General features: G+C 38.3%; 2 protein-coding genes across 2 annotated transcripts in view; both read right to left on the bottom strand.

Annotated features, from left to right (window-relative positions):
• Positions 1 to 2,946, bottom strand: part of plxnd1 (plexin D1) — a 50,919-nt gene extending 47,973 nt beyond the window's left edge. The window contains exon 1 of the mRNA XM_056772882.1: positions 1,626 to 2,946. Within this exon, the coding sequence (XP_056628860.1) occupies positions 1,626 to 2,846 (1,221 nt within the window). The 5' untranslated portion in view covers positions 2,847 to 2,946. The remainder of the gene's footprint in view (positions 1 to 1,625) is intronic.
• A 2,789-nt stretch (positions 2,947 to 5,735) lies between these two features.
• Positions 5,736 to 20,730, bottom strand: tmcc1a (transmembrane and coiled-coil domain family 1a). The gene is made up of 5 exons (XM_056772926.1): positions 20,350 to 20,730; positions 15,408 to 15,665; positions 12,270 to 12,955; positions 9,667 to 9,802; positions 5,736 to 8,683 (listed from the first exon to the last, which is right to left on the bottom strand). Exons 1-5 carry the CDS (start codon positions 20,443 to 20,445, stop codon positions 8,384 to 8,386), a joined length of 1,476 nt encoding a protein of 491 aa, XP_056628904.1. The 5' UTR covers positions 20,446 to 20,730; the 3' UTR covers positions 5,736 to 8,383.
• Positions 20,731 to 22,409: the final 1,679 nt, after the last annotated feature.

Here is a 22,409-nt window from a genome sequence, read left to right as displayed (position 1 = left end):
TACGATAATGTGGTGTAGTAGGAATAATGTGATGTTATAACATAGACTGAGAGCATATGTTTGTGTCAATAGAAGGGGGCATGCACACAGTGTTCACGGGAAAGCCTGCATTACATAAAAGTGCCTTGTGCCAAATAAAATATAATACAGAGTTTGGTGTTTGTTCCAATAAGAAGTTTCTAAACTTAAGCCTGATGAGCTATAATAGGTACGGTTGAGCAAACACCACCACTAAGTAATTACACAATGGTTTTAATTACAGTGATTGAATAAATATGATGAACAGATGAGGATCCTGAACCTTTATGACACATAAAAGCGAAACAATTACAAAAGCGAAAACAAGACAACAAAGAATGTCCTAAATAAGCATCAGCTTGTCATATGGTTTTCATAAAATGTTATGTTTACGTAATAAAACATTACTTGGAGTGCACAGTATACTAAAATGCAGGATAAGGGCTGTATGTCTGTCTAACAAACACATTGTTAATCATTCCCAAAATGATAGCTAATCAAGGAAAGACCACATTTTATGCACTTTACTAAATTATATTCCTCATTTTCGTCAAAAGACCAGTTCTTAAATGGCATACCATATATTACATGTTTTCTACAGCGTGCAAACTATTATTTTTCACATAGTGTAAACATATGTTATATAAAGATGTCATACATCACGTTATGTCATAAACCTAGTAGTTTGTGTCATAAGTGGGTGTAATAAGTTTGACGTCCTAAAGTGGCTGCTCTAAGCCGCTGAAATGAATCAAACAAGGACTGAACAACAAGAAAATCACTCACTGCCGTTGGCTCAATAACTTTTGTAGCTTTAAATTCCTCCCTGAAATTGGCAGACTAGCATTTTAATGGTAAATCTTGAATTTGGCCATCCCAAACAATCTGACACCGATAATAAGCAGTGTTAAGAATTTGAGGAAGACAGAAATTACAACACCGACTCGAAGAATGCCATTTTGCCCACTCTCCCAATGGCCAGACCACCCCTGCAGACTACCTTTTTGGAAGCTACGCACCATAATGGCCAAAGAACTCATATTGCTTATAGGTGGGTTTGATGGGCCCCCTTCTTTCGAGTGGTTTTCCGTGATCCGTGGGCACCTCTGATTTGACATATTTGTGTTATTTTATGTGACATGACATCAATAAAAGGCTGCCAAAATTAAGATGGCCCTCAGGACTTCTACTTTACTAATAGACTAAAACAGTCAAACTTTTAAGCACAAGGCTATAAATCATCATTGAAACTTGAAGGTTATTAGGCTTAATTATTATGTTATAATATAACACCATGTAGCCTATGGGCAACTTGTCCTCCATGCGCATCAAATTTAAAATTAAATGAATGTTATCTCTATAAATCATTTGTTTAATTCCGGGGTATGGCTGGTCACAAACGCTCCTTCCACAACATGTACTTGCAAGTCAATTGTTATAATAAATAATCCTTAAAACAGATTATTGGTTCGCAATATATTTATGTTAAATATTGCGTACATATATTTGGATATTCACTAGCTACTCTGATTTTCTCAATACGAGTTTGTCAACGCGTAATTAAATAAAGTTTATGGTAAAATTTGCAAAAGTTATAAGCAGCTTACCACGATCGTCCCTTTGGCCTCGCACTCAGCCCCTGAGCCTTGGATGACGCTGTCTAGAACCTGCACATCGCTGTTTGGACCGTTTGAGCAGTTGCGGCGGCCCTGACGGATCATCTCCTCCACATCCGACACCCGAAACGCACATACGGCCGACTGCCTGCCCGCCCTTGCAAACACCCCAAAAAGGTAAGGTTCGGGTGTTTCTGAGCTGTCAGTGCTGATGTCCACTGGATATATGGAGATGAGTCGGTTATATATATTCCCATCGGATCCACACTGAATTCCCATTTGAATATACGATTCGGTGAGTTTTCGGCTCTCCGTGGATGAGGACCGGCGGGGACCATCCGTATCCAGGCAGATGCGCGCCAGGATGCTGTTGGGCTGGCTTTCTTTGAGACCTATATTGGCGTCGTTGTTAATAGCGATGTATGAATACGTCTTGAGAATAAAAGCGTGAACAAAGTTGAGCTTGTTTTTCTGCTTAACTTCTTGTTTGATTTTAAAGACGTTATCTTCCGAGGGGTTGATGTCGTATGTGAACAGCCGGTTGAGGTCTTTGGTGTTTAGCGAGCGGATGGCGATTTCTGGTGTGTTTTCGAAGCGAAGGTCCTCTTTGCTGTGGTTTTTGGGAAAGAACTCGGTCCCCATGCCCGTGTAGGTTGCCCCCACTAGCAGCCGCGGCGCTCCGCCGTGACTCCGAAAGATAAGCCCAACGGTGCTCGCGTTCTCGTGGTTGGCGACGATATTGAGCATGCTGGGGAACACGGTGGACCCTTCCTGTGGGAACGTGACTGCAACTCGGGACGCGTTCTCCATACTTCGCAGCTCACAAAAGCCCTGGTACACCGAACCGCACGTAACCAGAACGCCCTGCTCGCGGTCCAGCGCAAGAAGCTTGTTGTGGTTGTCGGTGAACACCTTTTCGTACTCGCACATCGCCTGCGGAAGCTGCGGCGCATGGCAAAGCGGGTTGTCGCGCACGGGTCCGGTTCGCGTCTCCACCTCTAGCGCGAGCGTCGCGTTTAGCTGGTACAGGCTATTCACTGAGGCCAGGTAAACCCTACCTGAAACCGCGTCCACTACGAAGTTATTAGTGGCGTTTGGAGACGCAAACGCCTGTTGAATCTGAAGAGCACCGATCGTGCGCGCTTGGAGAGCCGTCAAAAATACGGTGTAAAAGAGTTTAAGAGACGCTTTCTCGGTTATAGAAGGAGGCATTTTTCCTTCTCGCTGGCTTCCGCGGGTTCTGAACGGAGAGTAGCATTGAGCGAGCGGAAAAGAGCGCAACTATCCGGGAGGAAAAGCTGTTTCCTGCTGAAAGCCTGAGCACGGAATGACGTGATTGAAGTGTCCCGCTTCCTTTAAGCAGAGGAGCCTCACAGCATTATCTCTACATTTACGCACTCTTATATTAACGGTGTCTTTTATGCTCAGAAACATATTCCCCACATTTTGTTGAGATCTATACTTACTTGTATGCTGGGGCCCTGGTACAATACGGTATAAGAGGGTAATGCCATATAGAATTTTATGGACCATGGCATACTGGATAAGTACCAAGTAAAATGCTCCGTCAAGTAGCCTTAAAAGGTGCTTAATTATAAACCTAAATGCACGGGTATAATTAAAAAATAAGAATTTACAGATATAATAGAGACCAATTGGCTCAAGCCAACTAAAATTGGTTTCAAGGTCAAAAGAAAAGATCTATGGTGAAAACTACAATTTTGGAAACCACTGTGATGTGATTAAGATTTCAGCTAAAAAAGTTTTTTTTTCAATTAAGATTTTTGAGGATGTTTCAAAACTCCTCCATCAGAAGAAAAAATAAAAGTTAAAAACACACAGAGTAAACATCACAAACAGATCGATCTATATTTTACATAAAAGAGACATCTTTGTTGTGGTGGCCTTGTGGTGCAGTGATGGTTTCATATCACTTTAAGATATAAAAGTCTTTTGAAGGACTTTCAGAATCTGCACCAAATATTTGAAACTTTAGAACTTGTGACATATAACTACAACCTTATGCTGATATATAAATGTAGTAATTGCTGGTGCTGAACTTTCACCTGAGGCTCATGTTTCTTTGTCTTTCAGATTAGTCACACAGATCCACATTGAGCACTGCTGCAGGAGCAGAAGGCACAGTAAGACCCGTTAAAGTGCTACCAGATGGCTACTGTTCCTCTCTGACATTACAACATTAAAATTTTACAGAGAATTTGTCATGTTCTTTGTTATTATAAACATTTCTAAGGCAGGCAGAATGCAGGCTAGGTCTGTCAATTTAAGAAGTATGAGAGAACTATATATAACTTGTAGCCCTATGGCACTAGATTCTTTCTTGGGCATGTATGGATATGTCAAAAAAAACACTGCATTTCTAATTATTAAATTATAAGGATATGAATATTGGACAGAGAATCAAACTTTATTCAAGTCAATTTGTATAAAGTACCTTATTTTACAAACCACAATAGATAATAAATGATTCCTGAACTCATCAAGTCCAAAATAAGACTAAATCAATTGCACTAAAATACACCAAGAATTTAGACATATTAGAATTGGGGGAATAAATGTAATTTGAGAATCCACCAAAACACAATCTTTTATTAAATCTTTACTTTTGAATAATATAAAAAGTATACAAATGTATTTTAATTATTAAATAATATTTATTATAACAGGTATATTTTTTTCAGGTTATTGAAAAAAATATTAGTAGAAAATGATTAGATAACTGGTTTATTTCTGGCTTACTTTATGTATTTATTTGGATTTCTTCAAGGTTTCCAAACACATAAAAAAGTCCTCATTTGCACGTTTCTGGGACATGCAAACTGCTAAAATGCTTTCTTTAAAGTGTTAGTATATTTAAAATAAGGGAAATTCAGGAGAAATCAAGTAAGCATGTAAAGGAAATACAAAAAAATGAGAGGGGGAGTGGTGAGAGACCAAACACAAAATCCTCCTTTCAATCCGTGTCACTGCTAAGCTGCCTGAACTAATCACGATCTGTTTCCGGTCAGATAACGCACAGTGATCACGCACAACATCTTTTGGTAAAAAACTTGTTCAATCTCTCGCAAAGACCGAATACCAAAATATGACATATAACAATTAAACTACACATTCATCATGTGAGTATTCAGTTAGAAGACTTTAAAGTAGGTTTTGCTGCGCAACACTGTTCAGTTTAGTTGTGTCTGTTTGCGAATCTATTTTAAAGTAGCATACTTTAGTATGTGTGGCTTACAAACACCAGAGGGACATTAAATATTACCATTAGATGTCATTACCTTAACATTATAAATGTAGTCCTAGTAGAATCCCACTAGAATGATCGGCGCAAATGTGATGTATATATTAAGACGTGTCCAAGTTGGTTATCTCAGCGTAAATTGATAAATATTCAGAAGCATTTTCTGCTTGCAATGAATGAAAGTGCAATTATGCCACCTGCTGGAGAAATAACAGATCACTGACAAATGAATATAAACGTTATCTATATTCTGCGAGCAGACCTTTAATTAAGCTTAGCTACTTTTAAAGTAACGTGGGATCAAAAAGCGTGAAAATCAAAAGCAAAATGGTTGTTTAACTTGTTAGATTCATTTAAGCTTAGGTTAGCATTGTTGTAGGTACAGTAATGATATTTATACACTCTTAAACACATAATATAACTCACAGAGCTCTGATTATAGTTTATCTTTATTATAAATATGATTTAGGCCTATTTAAGTACTAAAACGAGCTGTAAGGCACTAGAGGGGTTTAAATTGTTCACAAATACATAAACATTGTGTGGCAGGGTAAAACACCTCTTTGAGCTTCATGGTCTAGGGTAGTTCCCTTGAGTTTTTATAAAAAGACACCAAGTTTATCATTAACAGATATTATCATTATCAAACATATAGTGTTATTGATTATCATACATCAAAATAAACAGCTTATAATCAATGACAGCAGTCTCATTTATTAATATGATTTCCAATGAAATGCTTAAAAAATACCGTAGATTGATGCTGTTTGTAATAATTTAAAAATATACATATATAATTAAAATAATACCTATATGAGAAACGCAGATAATATAAAAAACAGTGTTCCAAATGCAATCAATGGGCCTCATTCGTGAAACTCTTGCAGAACGATTTTTTTTAAATGTCTTATTGAACATTTTGTTATAACAATACAGTGTTACAACATAAACATAGCATTACATTAAGAAAAGTAAGATTAATGAAAAGAGAGAAAAGAAAAAACATTACCAAAAAAACAAAACAAAACAAGATAACCCCCTCACCATAAATAAATAAATGAATAAAAACGGGAGAGGGGATAACACACACAAAAAACAAACATATTACAAATGAAATAAATTGAAAAGTTTAAAAGCTGTGCAAAAGTTCATTGTGCTTTCGTGTTAGATGAAAACATAATTGTATTTGCTTTCCTGCATTGCGTTGGTCAGTTGCACGACCAAAATAAACGAATAAGTGTCATTATGACAAAAAATGCATTCGGTGTATAAACAGGTTCCAAATGTTTTCTTTAGAAACATTTTGGTAGGGTATATATTACGGAATAGTTTAAATATATTTCTTTGACTTGTTTGAGAGGAGATATTATTTTGCATGGACCATATCATTTTCCAGTTTAAACAGGGCTGCGTTTCCCAAAAGCATCGTAAGGCTAAGTGCGTCATAAAACCAATCGTACTTATTAAGTAGCTATTGAATATCGTAGTATATCTACGGGTGCTCTAAGTCTGGAGTAGTCGTCGTAACACCGTGTCTACACCAGCCGCGACGCAACATGACAACCTGCTTGTTCTTTATCGCCGCGTCCAGTGTGGACGAAATTTGAAATTATAATGTAATACAGAATCACCTGGAGGACAACCGGAGAATTGCGCATAAACTTAATCACTCCTATGTGTGACTTGCCATGTTTTTTCATTTATTTCGTTATTTTTTGTTTGTTTAATTTCTAAATTACTAAAAAACTGCAGTACAATAAAATCAAATGACTGAACACATACATTGATAAAGAATACAAATATATAGTACTGTATATAGTATAGCAACATGATACATTTCTAATAACGATAAACCAATCTTTTTAATTTGTTGCATATCTTTACATACTTATTTTCTTCACCTCTTTCTCTCATCTTTAACTGTGGTCAAACTTGTGGCCTTGCTCATTGTGCTGTATCAGGATATAAGATTGTAGTCATCGTAACGGGGTGGAAACTGCCTAAATTTGGTCGCTGTACCAGCCAGGCGTAGAAAAACATGTTTTTCCCCATGTTACTGGGTCATTGAGTTCCATAAACTGTGGAAAAGTGCACTGGCTTCACATATGCAACAGAATGGCTTACTTTAGGCCTCATAGCCTTAAGGCCTCACAGGTCCTTAGACATCACTGGATTCTATAATATACTCAAAAAATGCTCTAAAACACTCAAAATCATCCCAAAGTACTTCTGTGTTAATCATCATTTAATAGATATACTTATTGTAACATACTTTTACACAGTACATTTATTTGTGTGTTGCTCATCTATGCATTTGGCTTGCTCTTTTTCTAATCTAAAAAAGTAAACAGAGCTTTGCTCACCTTCTTCAATCTATTTTCTCCGTGAACGAATATAGACTCTTTATATTTATATATTATTTCATTGATGTTGCAGTTCAGCCTTTTATTATTAGTGATATCCTCCAAATCTGCTAAATAACATCACTTTCATTAGATTTTTATTTCTAGCTATGTTGCTATTAAATGTAAGCAAATATTTACTAACTTCATATTTAGTTGACAATTACTGCCCTAGTTTTACCCAAAACTTTGTTATAATGTCACTGACATTGTCTTTAAGACAATCTTCCTTAGACGAGAATGAGGTTATTAAGTTTTGAGAAGACGGGGTTTTATACAAAGTTACATCATTTACAAAAAGCATTACAAATATCTGACATTTGTGATCAGACAAAGGTGAAGGTATAATATTGAAACGTTATGCAGCTCCTTAATAATAAGCCAGAGGTCAATGCGAGATGTGGGTAGGCTATTCTTTTAGACAAACTGATGACGCTGTATTTTGATGCACTACGTGTCATAATGATATTTCACAAGATCTTTTGGCCTGTCTTCTTTTTATTTAAAAATAAAATGGAGAGTTCGTCCATACACAGCCGTCCAATCATAGTGGAGGAGCGGCAGGACAAGAGTCAGTGCCTGCAAAGCCCTGTCAAGAGACACAAGCTGGTTGTTTTCAGAAGAGCACCAGGCATTATTTCAGCAGGATGAAACACTTCGGTCGACACGTTCTTTTATTAATTTATTGTTAGGCATATACACTATTAGTCCCTTATGCATCGATAATTTACCAACTCTGAGAATGGCGTTCAGAATATTTGACAGCATTGCTAGATACATATTTTGCATAGTTATAATTCATGTTAAGCTATTTTATGGATTATGCTAATTTTGAATGAACATGCATGTTCTCCCTTTTTTCAGAATGACTGCAATTCATTAACATACACGTATTTAACTAACTATTAAATCTGACGTTTACAAAGTATTTGTGAATCCAGAGGAGAGTTTTAGGATGGTTTGTTTACGAATGTTTCATAAATGAGGCCCAGTGTGAGCAAACTTTCTTGACAGCTGTACAGCAGTTTTTATGTAACATCGAACTAGAAGAAAATGGTCACTATACATCAGAGCTTGGCTGGTCATTAAGGAGTGTGCAGAATATGGTAGATGTGTGATGAAAAGTTGTCCCAGTTCCTCCAAAGAACAGTAAAGAGAAAAAAGAGTAGCAGTGAGGAAACAGAGCGGATTTGGGTCTTCATCAGTGGGATGACACAGTTGGCGACAGTGGACACAAAGACAAGCACGACAGCCATGACAGCCACCAGTACATTAATAACTTTGCCGAGCAGAGTGCGTGCTGTAGTATTCTCCAAACCCTCCAACTGCACCACCTGCTGGAGCTCCATCTTCGAAATGCGTGTCTGACAAGCCTCCAGAGCCTCCTACATAAGAGAAAGTTAAAGAGATAGTCAACCCAAAAATGAAAACTCTATCATCATTTACCCACCCAAAGATTGTTCCTTAACTCTATTCATTTCTTTTTGTTACAATAAGCATGAATGAAGATAATTGGAAGAATGTCAGTAACCAGACCATATCTCCATTTGTGTTAAGCGGAACAAAGAAAATATTACAGGTTTGGAACAGTCTCTGGTTGCGTAAATCATGACTGAATCTTCATTTTTGGGTGAACTGTTTCTTTAAGAGACAGAATGTGAGAATGAAGCACAACATTGTATATAATATCACAGTCATAGGCTGCATGAAATGACATACTAGTCATAGTGACGGTGCAGTTTGTATAATGTGCACATAATGGACGGTTTGGGTTTTGTATATAATGTTATTTTCCAGTTGTTAATAAGTTGTATATAATGTTATTTTCCATCTGCTTCCAGAAAGCAGATGGAACAGCCAGTCTTAACATCTCTTTCTGACTTATTAATAATGTGACTAGCAAAAGTAATCACAAAATAATAACTAGTTGACACTTTTACTTGAGTGAACACACTCATGTGACAACAATTATCTGTATAGAAATACTGCAACAGGATATACTACACAGTACACCAGTATTCCATTCTTAGAACAACTATTGTTGATTCATTTTACAAGCTAAAAGTTCACTATTAAAAGGCAATCTAATATATCTCTTTGTGGTGTCATGCTTCTGTATTAAGTATTCACTCAAAAACAATCGAAATCCATAAAGATATATTGCTAATAGCCTAAATGCAACCGGCAATGTTTTTTAAGCAAACCTAATATAATTATATCAACATATCCGTATCCATTATACCGTACAAATATATAATATCCATATCTTTCATTCCGATATCAGCTTGCTTCTGTCAATTTACAATGTTTTTGTTTGAGGTTCTTAACAACGAACAGCATGTAAACATTACATGAACAAACACAGCACCTGTATGTCATGGATCCTCTCATTGGACTGATATGCAATCTTCTCCTCCACACTGCCCAGGACCTGCTTCAGGTTCAAGATCTCATTCTGATGAAGTTCACTAAGGTCATTAAGCTGTTCCTCTAAACGCTCACACCTTCAAACATACAGATAATACACTGGTGTTAGGCACGGTGAATTCCATGTGCTGAAAGTATGTATCTGTTTATTTGAGTATAAATATTAGCGATCATGTATTTGAGTGAAAAAGAAACAATTGGCAGTGTATGATTTTTATTCAAATGAAGATATCGGTGTGAATTTATTTGAAGGAAACAATTACACATTTTACATCTAAAATGATAACTTTTAAAAGTGTGGATTGGTTAAAAGGAATCATGGATCCTGTATGTGTTTAAGGAAATTATACAACATTTCTTTCTGTGACGGTTTGATGGAAAAGCCTGCACTAGATGGAAGCTGTGATCTTATTCGGGGGCTGCAACCTTCTAAGGTCGTGGACTTAAAAGAGAGGACTTGTTCTTCAAAGTTGCCTCAAAAGTCAAAGAGCCGAACTCAAATGAGACGGTCTAGCCTCGAGGAGGATTTCCAAATTGCATGACCTGCTGCTGATGTTGTGTGGTGACAGCAGCAGGACACATCAGAGATGTTTCTGACTTTTTAAAACAAATATGGAGCCAGAACAATTATATTTTATTTGAGAGAATATGACATGTTTATGTTGATTGTCTTAAGTTTTGTTAAGTAAAAGTATTTTGTTCTTGTTTTCCCCTTGAGGGACTATGAGTTATGTTTGTCCTATGTCAAGAAAATGTCTTTTGTTGAAGAGCTGTCTGTATCTGTGTTCTGTTCCATGTCAGTTTCATGACATTAAGACCGGTGTTACAATATATTCAGTTCCTGAAATATTTGATTCCGCTGGGTGGCTCTTATATGAATATTCATTGCTTCCCTTATAGTGGGCATGTCTTGGGGAGCTAGAGAGTAGAAAACTATTGACCAGCTCAGATTGCTTATTTTAGGGGGTGTTTTTTTCCGAAAAAGATAATAAAGTTGAACCAAGTTTTTTAGTTATCCGATTGTTAGATTGTTTAATGGAAATCCTGCTGGATTCATTATCTGAATGCTGAGATTGGTCATAGCAAGCCAGCCGGGTTAGATATCTGTGTTTGCTCCTCCCGAACATTGTAAATAAAACATCATATAGTTTTGGCGTTGATCCTTTTAAGACTGTGGGATGTGTGAGATTAGCAGAACAGGGGCATTTAATTCAGAACAAGGAAGTACATTCATATGTGATATGATATCTTGCATTATGAGTAGATGCGTGTCCGGTATGCTACTGTTTCACACTGGATACATGGGCATAGTCGTCGTGTGGGCACTGACCAGCACGCATGGTGCAGCTTAAACCCGACTGCCTGTGTACCATCCGTCTTCGTTTTCCCCTCAGATGATGCATACAATATAAGCATGTAACACAATGTGTAATTTGATCTGTGTCTCTGGGATTATGGTGAGATAATGGTTGATAGCAGGAAGCAATCGTTTGTTTTACTGTTTGTTTCTAAACATAAGCCTATAACATTGTGAATACGCACATCTGACGCGTGTGCTGTGGCCCCCATGATGCCCTAGAAATCGTATAAAGCGTTCGTATGTAGAACCCTCTAAAGCCACCTCCATTAAAATTTCTGGGGGGTATTCCAGAAAGCAGGGTTATTTTATCGTCAGCTAAACCCTGAACTCTCGGTTGGTTAATTTATACTTTGATCACTCAGAATACAGGCATTTACAATGGAACGCCGAGTCAAATAAACCTTGTTTAATCCGTGCTTCCACGTCCACAGGGTGGTCATCAAAAGGACACGCCATTCCTAGTGACCTTTCTGAAACTAGCTAACCCTGGAACATTACCTGCTCTGGAGCAGGTTATCTTCAAAGAGCAAATTGCCATGGTTACTTATATACCCGTTTTTGGAGCCGAAAGTTGAGGTTATCAGCTAACCTACCCTTAAACATAAACTTTAAAATCCTAACACTTAACCCCCTTGTATTGCTGAAAGTAAATGTAGGAGCCTGATAAAGTCCACTGAACTTCATACAACCTTATTACATCTTGATTCAAGTGTTTAAAGTGGTGAAGTATTGGATTTCATGCACCGCATGCTAATTTTTGCTAACCATTATTATTTTCTCACTTGTGCTGCTCTCGGATGAAAAAAGCTTTGAACAACGCAAAAGGTTTTGTGGAGCAAAAAGTCCATCATAACCAATCAGAAAGAAAGAAAACATTTTCATAGACCCAAACGATCATCGTTTCCATGACCGATCGTCGCTGTCAAGTACTCAAGTACTCAAGTACCCGTTCCCATCCCATAGCGAATTAAAATGCATGTCATGCATAAGTGTAAATGTCTGAACATCGCAAACTTTTGGGAATTGATCAGATCTAACAGTGCATACTGCTAAATCATGAATGCACTGGCGATACCACAGTGATGGTAGTTACAATTTTACTGCAAGACTGAACGCCAAAACAGAAAAAAGTAAATGCTTTAAAAAAGTAATGATCTCTGGTATGTGTGTGTGTGTGCATATACCTAAACCTCTCCTCCTGCAATGCCTGCATCAGGAGCGTACACTCTTTAAGACAACTGCCCTTCAGATTTTCTACTGTCTCTTCTAGCCTTGCCTGTGCACGGCGCAGATCCTCCACCTCCTTGATAAAAGTGTTCAAACAGCCACTGTGTGCCCTCTCCAACGAGTTCCACCTTGAGCTGGGTGGGCCTCCAGGAGCCCCCATCACGCTGTTGGCTCCCATCGATCCAGAGGTAGCACTTGAACAATCCTCATCACTTCCAAACTTTATGCTCGACTGCAGCTGACAACCAGCTGATCCCAGTGAGCACGCTGCGGTGGTAATGCCATTATCAACATCCTCCATGCCATGCTTTAGAATATTTATGTTGTCAGCACTTCCGAACTTGTGGCGAATTAATGAGGCGATCTCACGAGGTTTGGAGGCCACAGCACCAGCGGCAGAATGTGTGGCATGAGTAAAACTTGACAGTCCACCTTTAAAACTATCTACGACTCCTTCGCTGATGCCAGTTATGACTCTGGACCCCACATCTCGTAGACCTTGCTGCATATCCCGCAAAACATCTTTGGGCTGCCTCTGAACACCGCTGTGCTCAGCATCACGCAGACGCCTATGGTAGTGTTCTAGCTTGCGCTGCAGCTGAGCGATGTTGGCTGCGGATTTCTGGTTCTTCTTCTCAAATACCTGAAGAGGGAGCCATTGTGGCATTTAAAACACAGTATCAAAGGTATGCTGGATATGAAAACAAAGTAGCAAGAAAAATTTCAACAAATGTGGTCTGAAACAAGGAAAGAGGGAAAGACAGAAATGGAGAGCATGGCAAAAAATGTTTCATGCACAAATTTGCATGCAAATAGATAAAGAAACTGGACAAAAAACATCTTACTTGTCTGACAGTTATCAGTTTGTCCATTTAAATGGGGAATTGTCAAATCTAATGAGAGTAAATTAGGGATTACCTCAGGGATCGGTTTTAGGACCCTTGCTATTCTCCATATACATGCTGCCCCTTGGCAACATTATTAGAAAACATGAAATTAGCTTCCACTGTTATGCAGATGATACTTATCTGGTCTTGATAAGATATACACAATAGCTGATTCCTTTCAGCTATTCGAATTGACAGAGTGCATTCAAGACATAAAAACATTGGATGAGAAGTAATCTCCTCCTTTTAAATTCCATTCAAATTGATATATTACTTATTGGACCAAAGACATATATTTTGGATTATAACCTGCAAATTAAAGGCTACACTGTTGCTCCAAACTAATATAGTTAAAGACCTAGGCGGTATATTAGACAGCGACCTGACGTTTGGAAATCACATCTTAAATGTCACAAAACCTTAGAAATTTTGCCAAGCTACGGAATGTTCCATGTCTTGCTAATTCATGCATTTATGACCTCAAGACTTGACTATTGGAATGCACTTCTCAGTGGTTCTCATGCATCATACATAAAAAAACGAATAAGGAAATTGATGCTTCGTATTTAAATTTTATGAATTAAAACTATAGGCACAAAATAAAATGGTAAATTTAAGAACAATATTAGCTTTACAATAATTAACAAGATGTTTAATTGTACATGAAAGTTGGCTGGGACTGTTTTGCGGGCTGTGCATGGTATTCTGTCCCATGGGCTCATGGGATATAGGAGTATCTCTAGTATCTGTCATTGAGTGTTCAGAATCTGGGCGTAACCAGTAAGCCATCCGGGAATTTCCGTTAACATTGGCCCAGAGAAAACGCCTGTGCTTCTGGATCATGTTTAGATACGGCTTCTTTTTTGACCTATAGAGTTTAAAGAGTGGATTGTGTTCACCAACAATGTTTTCTGGAAGTATTCCTGAGCCCATGTTATGATTTCCATTACAGTAGCATTACTGTATGTGATGCAGTGCCGTCTAAGGGCCCGAAGATCACGGGCATCCAGTATGGTTTTCCGGCCGTTACCCTTACGCACAGAGATTGTTCCAGATTTTCTGAATCTTTGGATGATATTATGCACTGTAGATGATGGTCACTTCAAACTCTTTGCAATTTTTCTCTGAGAAACTCCCCTCTGATATTGCTCCACTATTTTATTGCCGCAGCATTGGAGGAATTGATGATCCTCTGCCCATCTTGACTTCTGTGAGTCACTGCCACTCTGAGAGGCTCTTTTTATACCCAATCATGTTGCCAATTGACCTAATAAATTGCAAATTGGTCCTCCGGCTGTACCTTATTTGTACATTTAACTTTTCCGGCCTCTTATTGCTACCTGTCCCAACTTTTTTTGGAATAGGTAGCTCTCATGAAATCCAAAATGAGCCCATATTTGGCATGACATTTTAAAATTTCTCACTTTCAAAATTTGATATGTTATCTATATTCTATTGAGAATAAAATATAAGTATATGAGATTTGTAAGTTATTCCATTCCTTTTTTACTCACAATTTGTACAGTGTCCAAACTTTTTTTGGAATTGTCTGAAATTATGATTTTATTGGTCAAATTTGTATTTTGCATTGTAAAATCAGTTGTATGAAAACAGTTCCTTTAGTAAAAAAAACATGTTACACTTGCAATATGTCCAAATACAGTTTTTTTGGAAATAATTTGCATATGTCAATGTGCACCAGAGAGTACCGTTTTTCTATATCATTTGCCCGATAAAATAAATAAATCCAGCAGAAATCGGAAAGTTTTCACACAGAAATGAGGGCCTGGTAGCCTACTAGAGCACAAATGCAATGTAAAACAACATGCTCTCACATAAAACAACATTCAAATTATCAATTTGATTTGATGAATTAAAGAGTGACCCAAGCACAGAAAGTTAGAGCAATTTAGAGTTGAACTATTAAAATTGTATTTTTTTAACAATCATTCTATACATTTTTGGGGTCATATTGAATCTAAATGGGAATTTAGCAGAACATGATGGATAATTATAAAGTCTGGCCAATAAAAATCAATAAAGGCCTATATTTTGTCAGAACTGGACTTACAGTTCATTGACCTGTGTGTGGATGACTATGTTCGTCAGCCACCACCGAAGACAGAAAATAAAGTTACACAACAGAGCAAATAAAAGATGTCTAAGATACAACAGATACAATAAATAAAGACAATCACTTTACTACACCTGTTTAATACGGATGCTATGCTGCTTGTCATTGGCACTGCCGGCTAGTTTGAGGTATTCGGCCACGTTGTCATCACGAGCTGCCTGCTCGATGCGCAGCTGCTCCTTTAGTTTCAAAATCTTCTGCTGCAGTTGCGCAATCGCCTGCTGTGTGCGCTGGGGATCGAGATTGCCTTCCTCTGACCCCACCAATGATCCATCATCCTCAAACGATCCAGACAGCGCAGCTTGAGTGAGACTGCCATCCAGCCTCTCAATCTAGATGCAGCATTAAAGAGAAAAGGCAAAAGGAAGCAGTGAGGGCCAACAAATAGAAATGGCCAAAAAGAAGCAACAGGGGCATTTTGGAAATGTCTTTCCGTGTCTTTTTGCAAAAACAATGAAGCAGTCACCCATTCCTGACATCTGATCCACATGCAGCAAATGGTGTTTAATATAACAGTCCAAACAGAACACATAAAGGTAAATCCAGGTACAGCGACACAAGAGGGAGAACATACAAGAATGATACACACCAGACAACTGAACACAAAGGCTATTCATACAAAGATGATGGGACAAACAGGTTATGAGACACAGGTAAAACCAATTCAGGACAATGAGACAAAGCATGATGGCAACTGGAGTCCTAACAAAACCTTGATAGCTGTATGGACTTTATATGCGAGAAAGACTGCCGGCACGGAAATGAGGAGCTAAACACAACCCATCCATACTGATGCTTCACAGTTTGCTTCCAACTGCTTCCATGTGTTTTTAAAACTTTTTACATGTGACTATGTAGCGTGGCAACAAGTTCCGTATCATGTTTTGCCACGGTTTGCTTATAGCCCAGATCTGCCAAACAGGAGCGGACTGCCCAAATGCCACCATTTCTTGCGATTTGTGGGCTGTATGAAAGTGTCAGGTTTGGGCCAAAGCAATTTTGCTATCTGAGAGGGCTAAGTGCGTTCCATTTAAACCTTATTCACAAGTTCTGCCAGTAGTGGTCACTCGTGCAACGTAGCAATGATGCCCCTCAAAGTCAACAAGAATTTTTTTGCGAGGAAAGGGAATACAAATTTGGAGTGGAATGCAGCCCAGGATGACGAAAAAATCAAGGTCATGTTCAGATGTTTATCAAAATGGCTGATGGGGTTCAATGCTTTATGAGAAATAAAGTCCAGTTCACAAATGCACAGGCAGGAATGGTGACATAAAGCCTCAAATGGCACTGCGTGTTCTGATACTTCAGCTAACCCTTAAGACTGTCTTGATGCTTCAATAATGATCCTTTGTAAATGTAACTGTTTCATATTTATTTTATTAAACGGGTCATATGGCATGAACACTTGTTTTTCTGTGTCTTTGGTGTGTTATAAGTTGCCCATGCATGTATTAGTAAAACTGCATAAATTAAAATGTCTGAACAAAAGATGCATTCTATCTAAAAACGAATGCTCACCCAGACCTGCCTGAAACGCCTCCTGTAACCACACCCCCACAAATCTACGTTAGTTCGTAGTATGATTTGACTAAGACCACTCAAATGTTTACACTACTAAGTTGGGGGTACCTGTCAGTACAATTGGTTTGGAACCTGATGTTCAAAATATGGTTGGAGATGTAACATTTCCGTCACACACTTGCAGTATTCGAACCAATCATTATGCACTGGTTAACTGGCCAATCATAGCACACCACGCTTTTCAGAGCAATGAGCTTTGTAAAAATTTTTAGAAAAAGTTTCAGAGAGGCGCAGAAAAGAGGAGATACAAACATGAATGGTATGTGGAAAATACAGCAATTTTGAACCTTAAATAGTGTATACACATTGCACAAAATCTAAAACAAATGAGAATATTCGTTTTAGCCGTGTCATATTAACCCTTTAAACTTAGCCGATAGATGTATTCCCAATGATGAATGTCATAAAATGAATGCTATATTGTCTTACTGATTCCATACACTTCACAAAGTCCCTTTGGAAGAATACCTTTGAGAAAAACTATTTAATACTATTTAAGCATTTCTAAACCTTATTAAATTTTCTCACCCATTCCGTCAACCTACATACACTCTCTCCCTCCCGCTTATCCTCTGCGGCCTCAGCCACACTCCCTCCCCCTGAACAGCTCTCTCTCTTGGACACTAACGCCACCACTGACACTCTCTGCTCCACACTTACCTCCTGCTTGGACAGCATATGCCCCCTTACATCTAGGCCATCTTGTGCATTCCCTTCTGCCCCCTGGTTATCTGATGTTCTCGGCGAGCATCGAAAGTGGCACAAATCTAAAGAATCCACTGACCTCAGTCTCTATCAGTCTCTCCTCTCTACTTTCTCTGCTGATGTCTCCTTTGCAAAACTCAATACTACCATGCTAAAATCAACAGCTCGCCTAACTCTCATACTCTGTTTAAAACCTTCTCTGCACTTCTTTTGCCGCCTTCCCCCTCACCTAGATTAAGATTTAACAGCTGATGAGTTTGCATCTTTCTTCGTAAAGAAAACTACCACTATCAGCAGTCGGTTCTCTGCGCTGTCGACTCTTGATCACTCCCGAACCCCCGACACATGCTCGCTCCCCTCTTTCTCCCTCCTATCTGAAAATGATGTTTCCAAGGTAATTTCTTCAAACCACCCAACGACAGCTGCCTTTGACAACGTTAACCACCACATCCTCCTGTCGACCCTCAAGGCTATGGGTGTCTCCGGAATGGTGTTTCAATGGTTCAGGTCTTACCTTTCAGTTAGGTCATTTAGAGTATCCTCGAGAGGTGAAGTCTCGGAGTCTCAAAATCTTGATAAAGGGGTGCCTCAGGGCTCAGTGCTTGGGCCTTTGCTCTTTTCTGTATGCATGACATCCCTTGGCTCTGTCGTTCGAAAACATGGCCTTTTCTATCACTGCTATGTGGGTGATACACAAATCCACCTGTCATTTCTGCCTGACGATCCGACTGTTTCTGCACGCATCTCGGTATGCCTGAGTGAAATTTCGCTCTGGATGAAGGACCATCACCTGCAGCTGAACCTTGCAAAAACAGAACTGCTTGTAATCCAGTCAGACCCTAAACTCCATCACAACTTCTCCATTCAACTGGGCTCATTAACCATCACATCTTCCAGAACGGCCAGAAACCTGGGAGTGGTGATAGATGATCAGCTAAACTTCACAGATCAGGTTGCCAGCACCACTCGGTCCTGTAGATTCATCCTCTACAATATCAGGAAAATTTCATATCTGAGCATGGGGGGCACGGTGGCTTAGTGGTTAGCACGTTCGCCTCACACCTCCAGGGTTGGGGGTTCGATTCCCGCTTCCGACTTGTGTGTGTGGAGTTTGCATGTTCTCCCCGTGCCTCGGGGGTTTCCTCCGGGTACTCCGGTTTCCTCCCCTGGTCCAAAGACATGCATGGTAGGTTAATTGGCATCTCTGGAAAAAATTGTCCGTAGGGTGTGAGTGCGTGCGTGAGTGAATGAGTGAGTGTGTGTGCCCTGCGATGGGTTGGCACTCCATCCAGGGTGTATCCTGCCTTGATGCCCGATGACTCCTGAGATAGGCGCAGGCTCCCCGTGACCCGAGGTAGTTCGGATAAGCGGTAGAAAATGGAATGGAATGGAATATCTGAGCATTCTATGCAGGTCCTAGTCCAGGCTCTTGTTATGTCCAGACTGGACTATTGCAATGCGCTACTGGCTGGACTTCCTGCTTACACGACCAAACATCTACAGATGATAAAGAATGCAGCGGCAAGAGTTATCTTTAATGAACCGAAGAGAGCACACATCACTCCTCTCTTCTTTAAGTTACATTGGCTACCTATAGTCACACGCATCAAATTCAACACTTTGCTCCTGGCCAACAAGACCACCACTGGTTTGGCACCCCCTTATCTTCAGTCGCTAATACAGACATATGTTCCCGCGAGAGCCTTACGCTCTGCAAACGAACAACGTCTTGTTGTGACATCCCAAAAAGACGAAAAATCGCTCTCAGGAACCTACTCTGGATCGGTTCCACATTTGTGGAATGATCTGCCTGCTGCTACAATATCAGCAGATTCTGTGGCCATCTTTAAGAATCGGCTGAAAAATCTCTTCCGTCAGCACCTGACCAATCATTTCTGATTTCTATATCTTTTCTACAATATCTATTAAAAAAGCATGCTTATTTAAACTTAGATAAACTAAAATTGGCTCTGTACACTGTAGTAGGCTTTGTGAGAAATCTTTTTCTGGCACTTATGCTTTTTGTTGTCCTAATGTTTGACCCAATTGCTTCCATTGTTTACCCAACCTGTAAATTGATTTGGATTATAGCATCTGCTAAATGACTAAATGTACATGCTGTCTAAACTGAAAACAACATGCACTGACATATCTTAAAATAATATCTCTAAATGCGCACAAGGAATGTTTTTTTTCCCCAAAGGTATGTTTGTAACAAATACTTGCGTAAAATTATTTTATAAATTTAATTTACATATAGGCCTAAATTCTATTTGCACATTACGCAAATTTTTAAGGTTTGTAGTTATTTAAATTTTAAAATAATATGTCATTACTATCATAATATCATATTTGATGAAATTAGATTATAATTTCATTATAACTGATAGTGTACTTGATGTGATATATTTAAATGATATACTATAATTATAGTGCATTGTTTCAAGTAATATAAAAAAATATAATTTTAAACAATTTACATTCATGCATTTGGTAGACACTTTTATTCAAAGCAACTTACATTTTATTTACTATAAATTTGTTTCTGAGTATGTTAATATCTTATTTTATTGTCTTCAGAAGAAAGAAGGTCATTCATGTTTATGTGCAATCTCTGGGATCGAAACCATGACCATGGCCTTTTATCGCCTTGCTACAACCACTGAGCTATAGGAAAAAAACATTTTATGTATAAAAACTTAAAATCTTATAAACCCTCAATGAACTTACAGTATTGGTTGGAGAGTTGGACGGAGAGCAGTCAGGTGTTATCAAGTTCAGAATGATATCCATTGGAGAAATCATTAAAACTGAAATTAAAAGCATGAATTACATCCAACTATTCTTCTGTGCTTGTAGATATGTAGTTCAGAGTTGAAGTTGAATAATTGAGCTGTTCCAACTTAATGTGACGAGCTTACACAGGCTTTTGAACCACAGCCAATTAATAATATTACAAGATGCAATTGCTGAAGAGGTGCTCCGGAATCTAAAAAGGAAAATGATGAACCCAGCTCATAAATACATCCTCAATGGAACCGAAGGAGGTATTGTGAAAAGTTAATCCTGAAAAATCTGCAATGAAATGCATTTGGAAATGCACACGGTTCAAATCCAAGCAGAGATTCTTGGATAACGAAAAATCCAAAAGCTTAGTGTGAACTATGTGTGGGAAAGAAGAGAGTGCCAGAGCCCATGAGGAGGTTTTGTCTCCCAGCGAATCATTTGACCAACAATACGATGTTGGAAAACTAATGAGGGAATTCTTTCAATGGAATTTAAAAAGTTGTGAGAGCCTAGCCAACGTGACATGTGACCAACCTATTCCAACTGATCACAGACAAAGACCCAAAAGACATAATCATCCACAAACTCCAGACTGTGTTCATAGCTTGCTTTGCTCTCAACAATTCACACTCCAACATGATAAACTTTTGCCTAATCGTGGTTTCTTTAATACGGTAACTTTTCAAGACATTAAGCAATTATGTGTGTGCTTAAAAGTGAAACAGAGGGGCAGATGGTGTTCTGCCAAAAATCATCTCAATGGAAAAGAGGGACAGAGGGGGCTAGTGAAGTTGTGTCTAATGAAGCGGTTTAGGTGAGAGGTCGCTTATACAACATTAGCCTCAATCAGGATTTTCTTGAGGTCAATAGAGAAAAAGATTCTGTAATTAATGCAAAAATAACATTGATCAAGTTTTTCTAACTGTATTCTCATATTGACTAAAACACACACAATATGTTAAACTAGACCTTTCACAAACAGAATCCATCTGGACACATATCAATACAATAGTCCTACACTATTTATTAACATTATTTTATGCATTAGTTATAAATAACACTGAACAACAGGCTACTTCTGCAGCATTTAGTATTCTTATAGATTATGGTAATTTTAGTATTTGTTTTTTTTTAATCAAAGGTTGTATCTGGTAACATTAGTTAAAAGGCTGGGTTTTAAAACCAAATTGGTGATTCGATTCGATTCAATTTCGATTCAATTCAATATCAATTAGTTACCAACAATTAGATCAATCATATTTGCAGATATGGAATCTATATTTAAGTAAAGATGCTGGTTATTGAAACCCTATATAAGTGAAATACACATTCACATTAACAGAGCCCTCACAATTATGTTTAGAACTACTCTTTATTTTGACTTTGCGTAACCAAACAATTAACCACCATTTTTATTGGTAAAAGTTCAATTCATACCAACATGAAACATGTTTAGAAAAATAAACATTTGCACATGTTTTTTGCATATACACATAATGTGTACATTTTTTCACATGTGTTTCTTCTGTTATATGTCCTCTGTGCACTGGTGTATAATGTAATGTGTATATTGTGTATTATCTATGTATATTGTATTTATTGTATAGTACAGTGTACTCTGTATGCCGTATATGACATTGTATAAGAGTTTTTGTTTAGAGAGAAGGCATCAGGATGTTCATGGTACATGTACATATACTGTACAACCCTAACAATACAATTATTATCTTATATCCACAGATAACAGTTAACATAGTCCACAGAGAGTTGTGAACTGTCTGTGATATTAATCCCGTGCAAATCACCATCTCTTTGATTTGGTGGGTTCATATATAATTTTCCTTGTTTGCGAATAGTGGAGGCTGCTTTGAAGTGTTCTGATATTATTTCGGGTGCTGGGTGATATCCACAAGTCTGCCGTTTGTTTATTTATCATCCAAACTCTTGTAACATTTGAGACCCGTGATTGCGGTGATCTTTAGTCCGGTTTGGGATCACTGGTC

The sequence above is a fragment of the Triplophysa dalaica genome, chromosome 18, assembly GCF_015846415.1.
Source record: "Triplophysa dalaica isolate WHDGS20190420 chromosome 18, ASM1584641v1, whole genome shotgun sequence".
In the NCBI taxonomy this organism is placed as follows: Eukaryota; Metazoa; Chordata; class Actinopteri; order Cypriniformes; family Nemacheilidae; genus Triplophysa; species Triplophysa dalaica.
This window is presented reverse-complemented; position numbering and strand designations above follow the sequence as displayed.

Excerpts from the sequence above, each read along its gene's own strand:
- tmcc1a (XM_056772926.1), bottom strand. The coding sequence starts at position 20,445 with ATGCTTTTAATTTCAGTTTTAATGATTTCTCCAATGGATATCATTCTG. Across the intron at positions 12,956-15,407 it reads ATAGCATCCGTATTAAACAG|GTATTTGAGAAGAAGAACCA; the intron begins GTGTAGTAAAGT and ends CTCCCTCTTCAG. Across the intron at positions 9,803-12,269 it reads TTGCAGGAGGAGAGGTTTAG|GTGTGAGCGTTTAGAGGAAC; the intron begins GTATATGCACAC and ends GTATGTTTGAAG.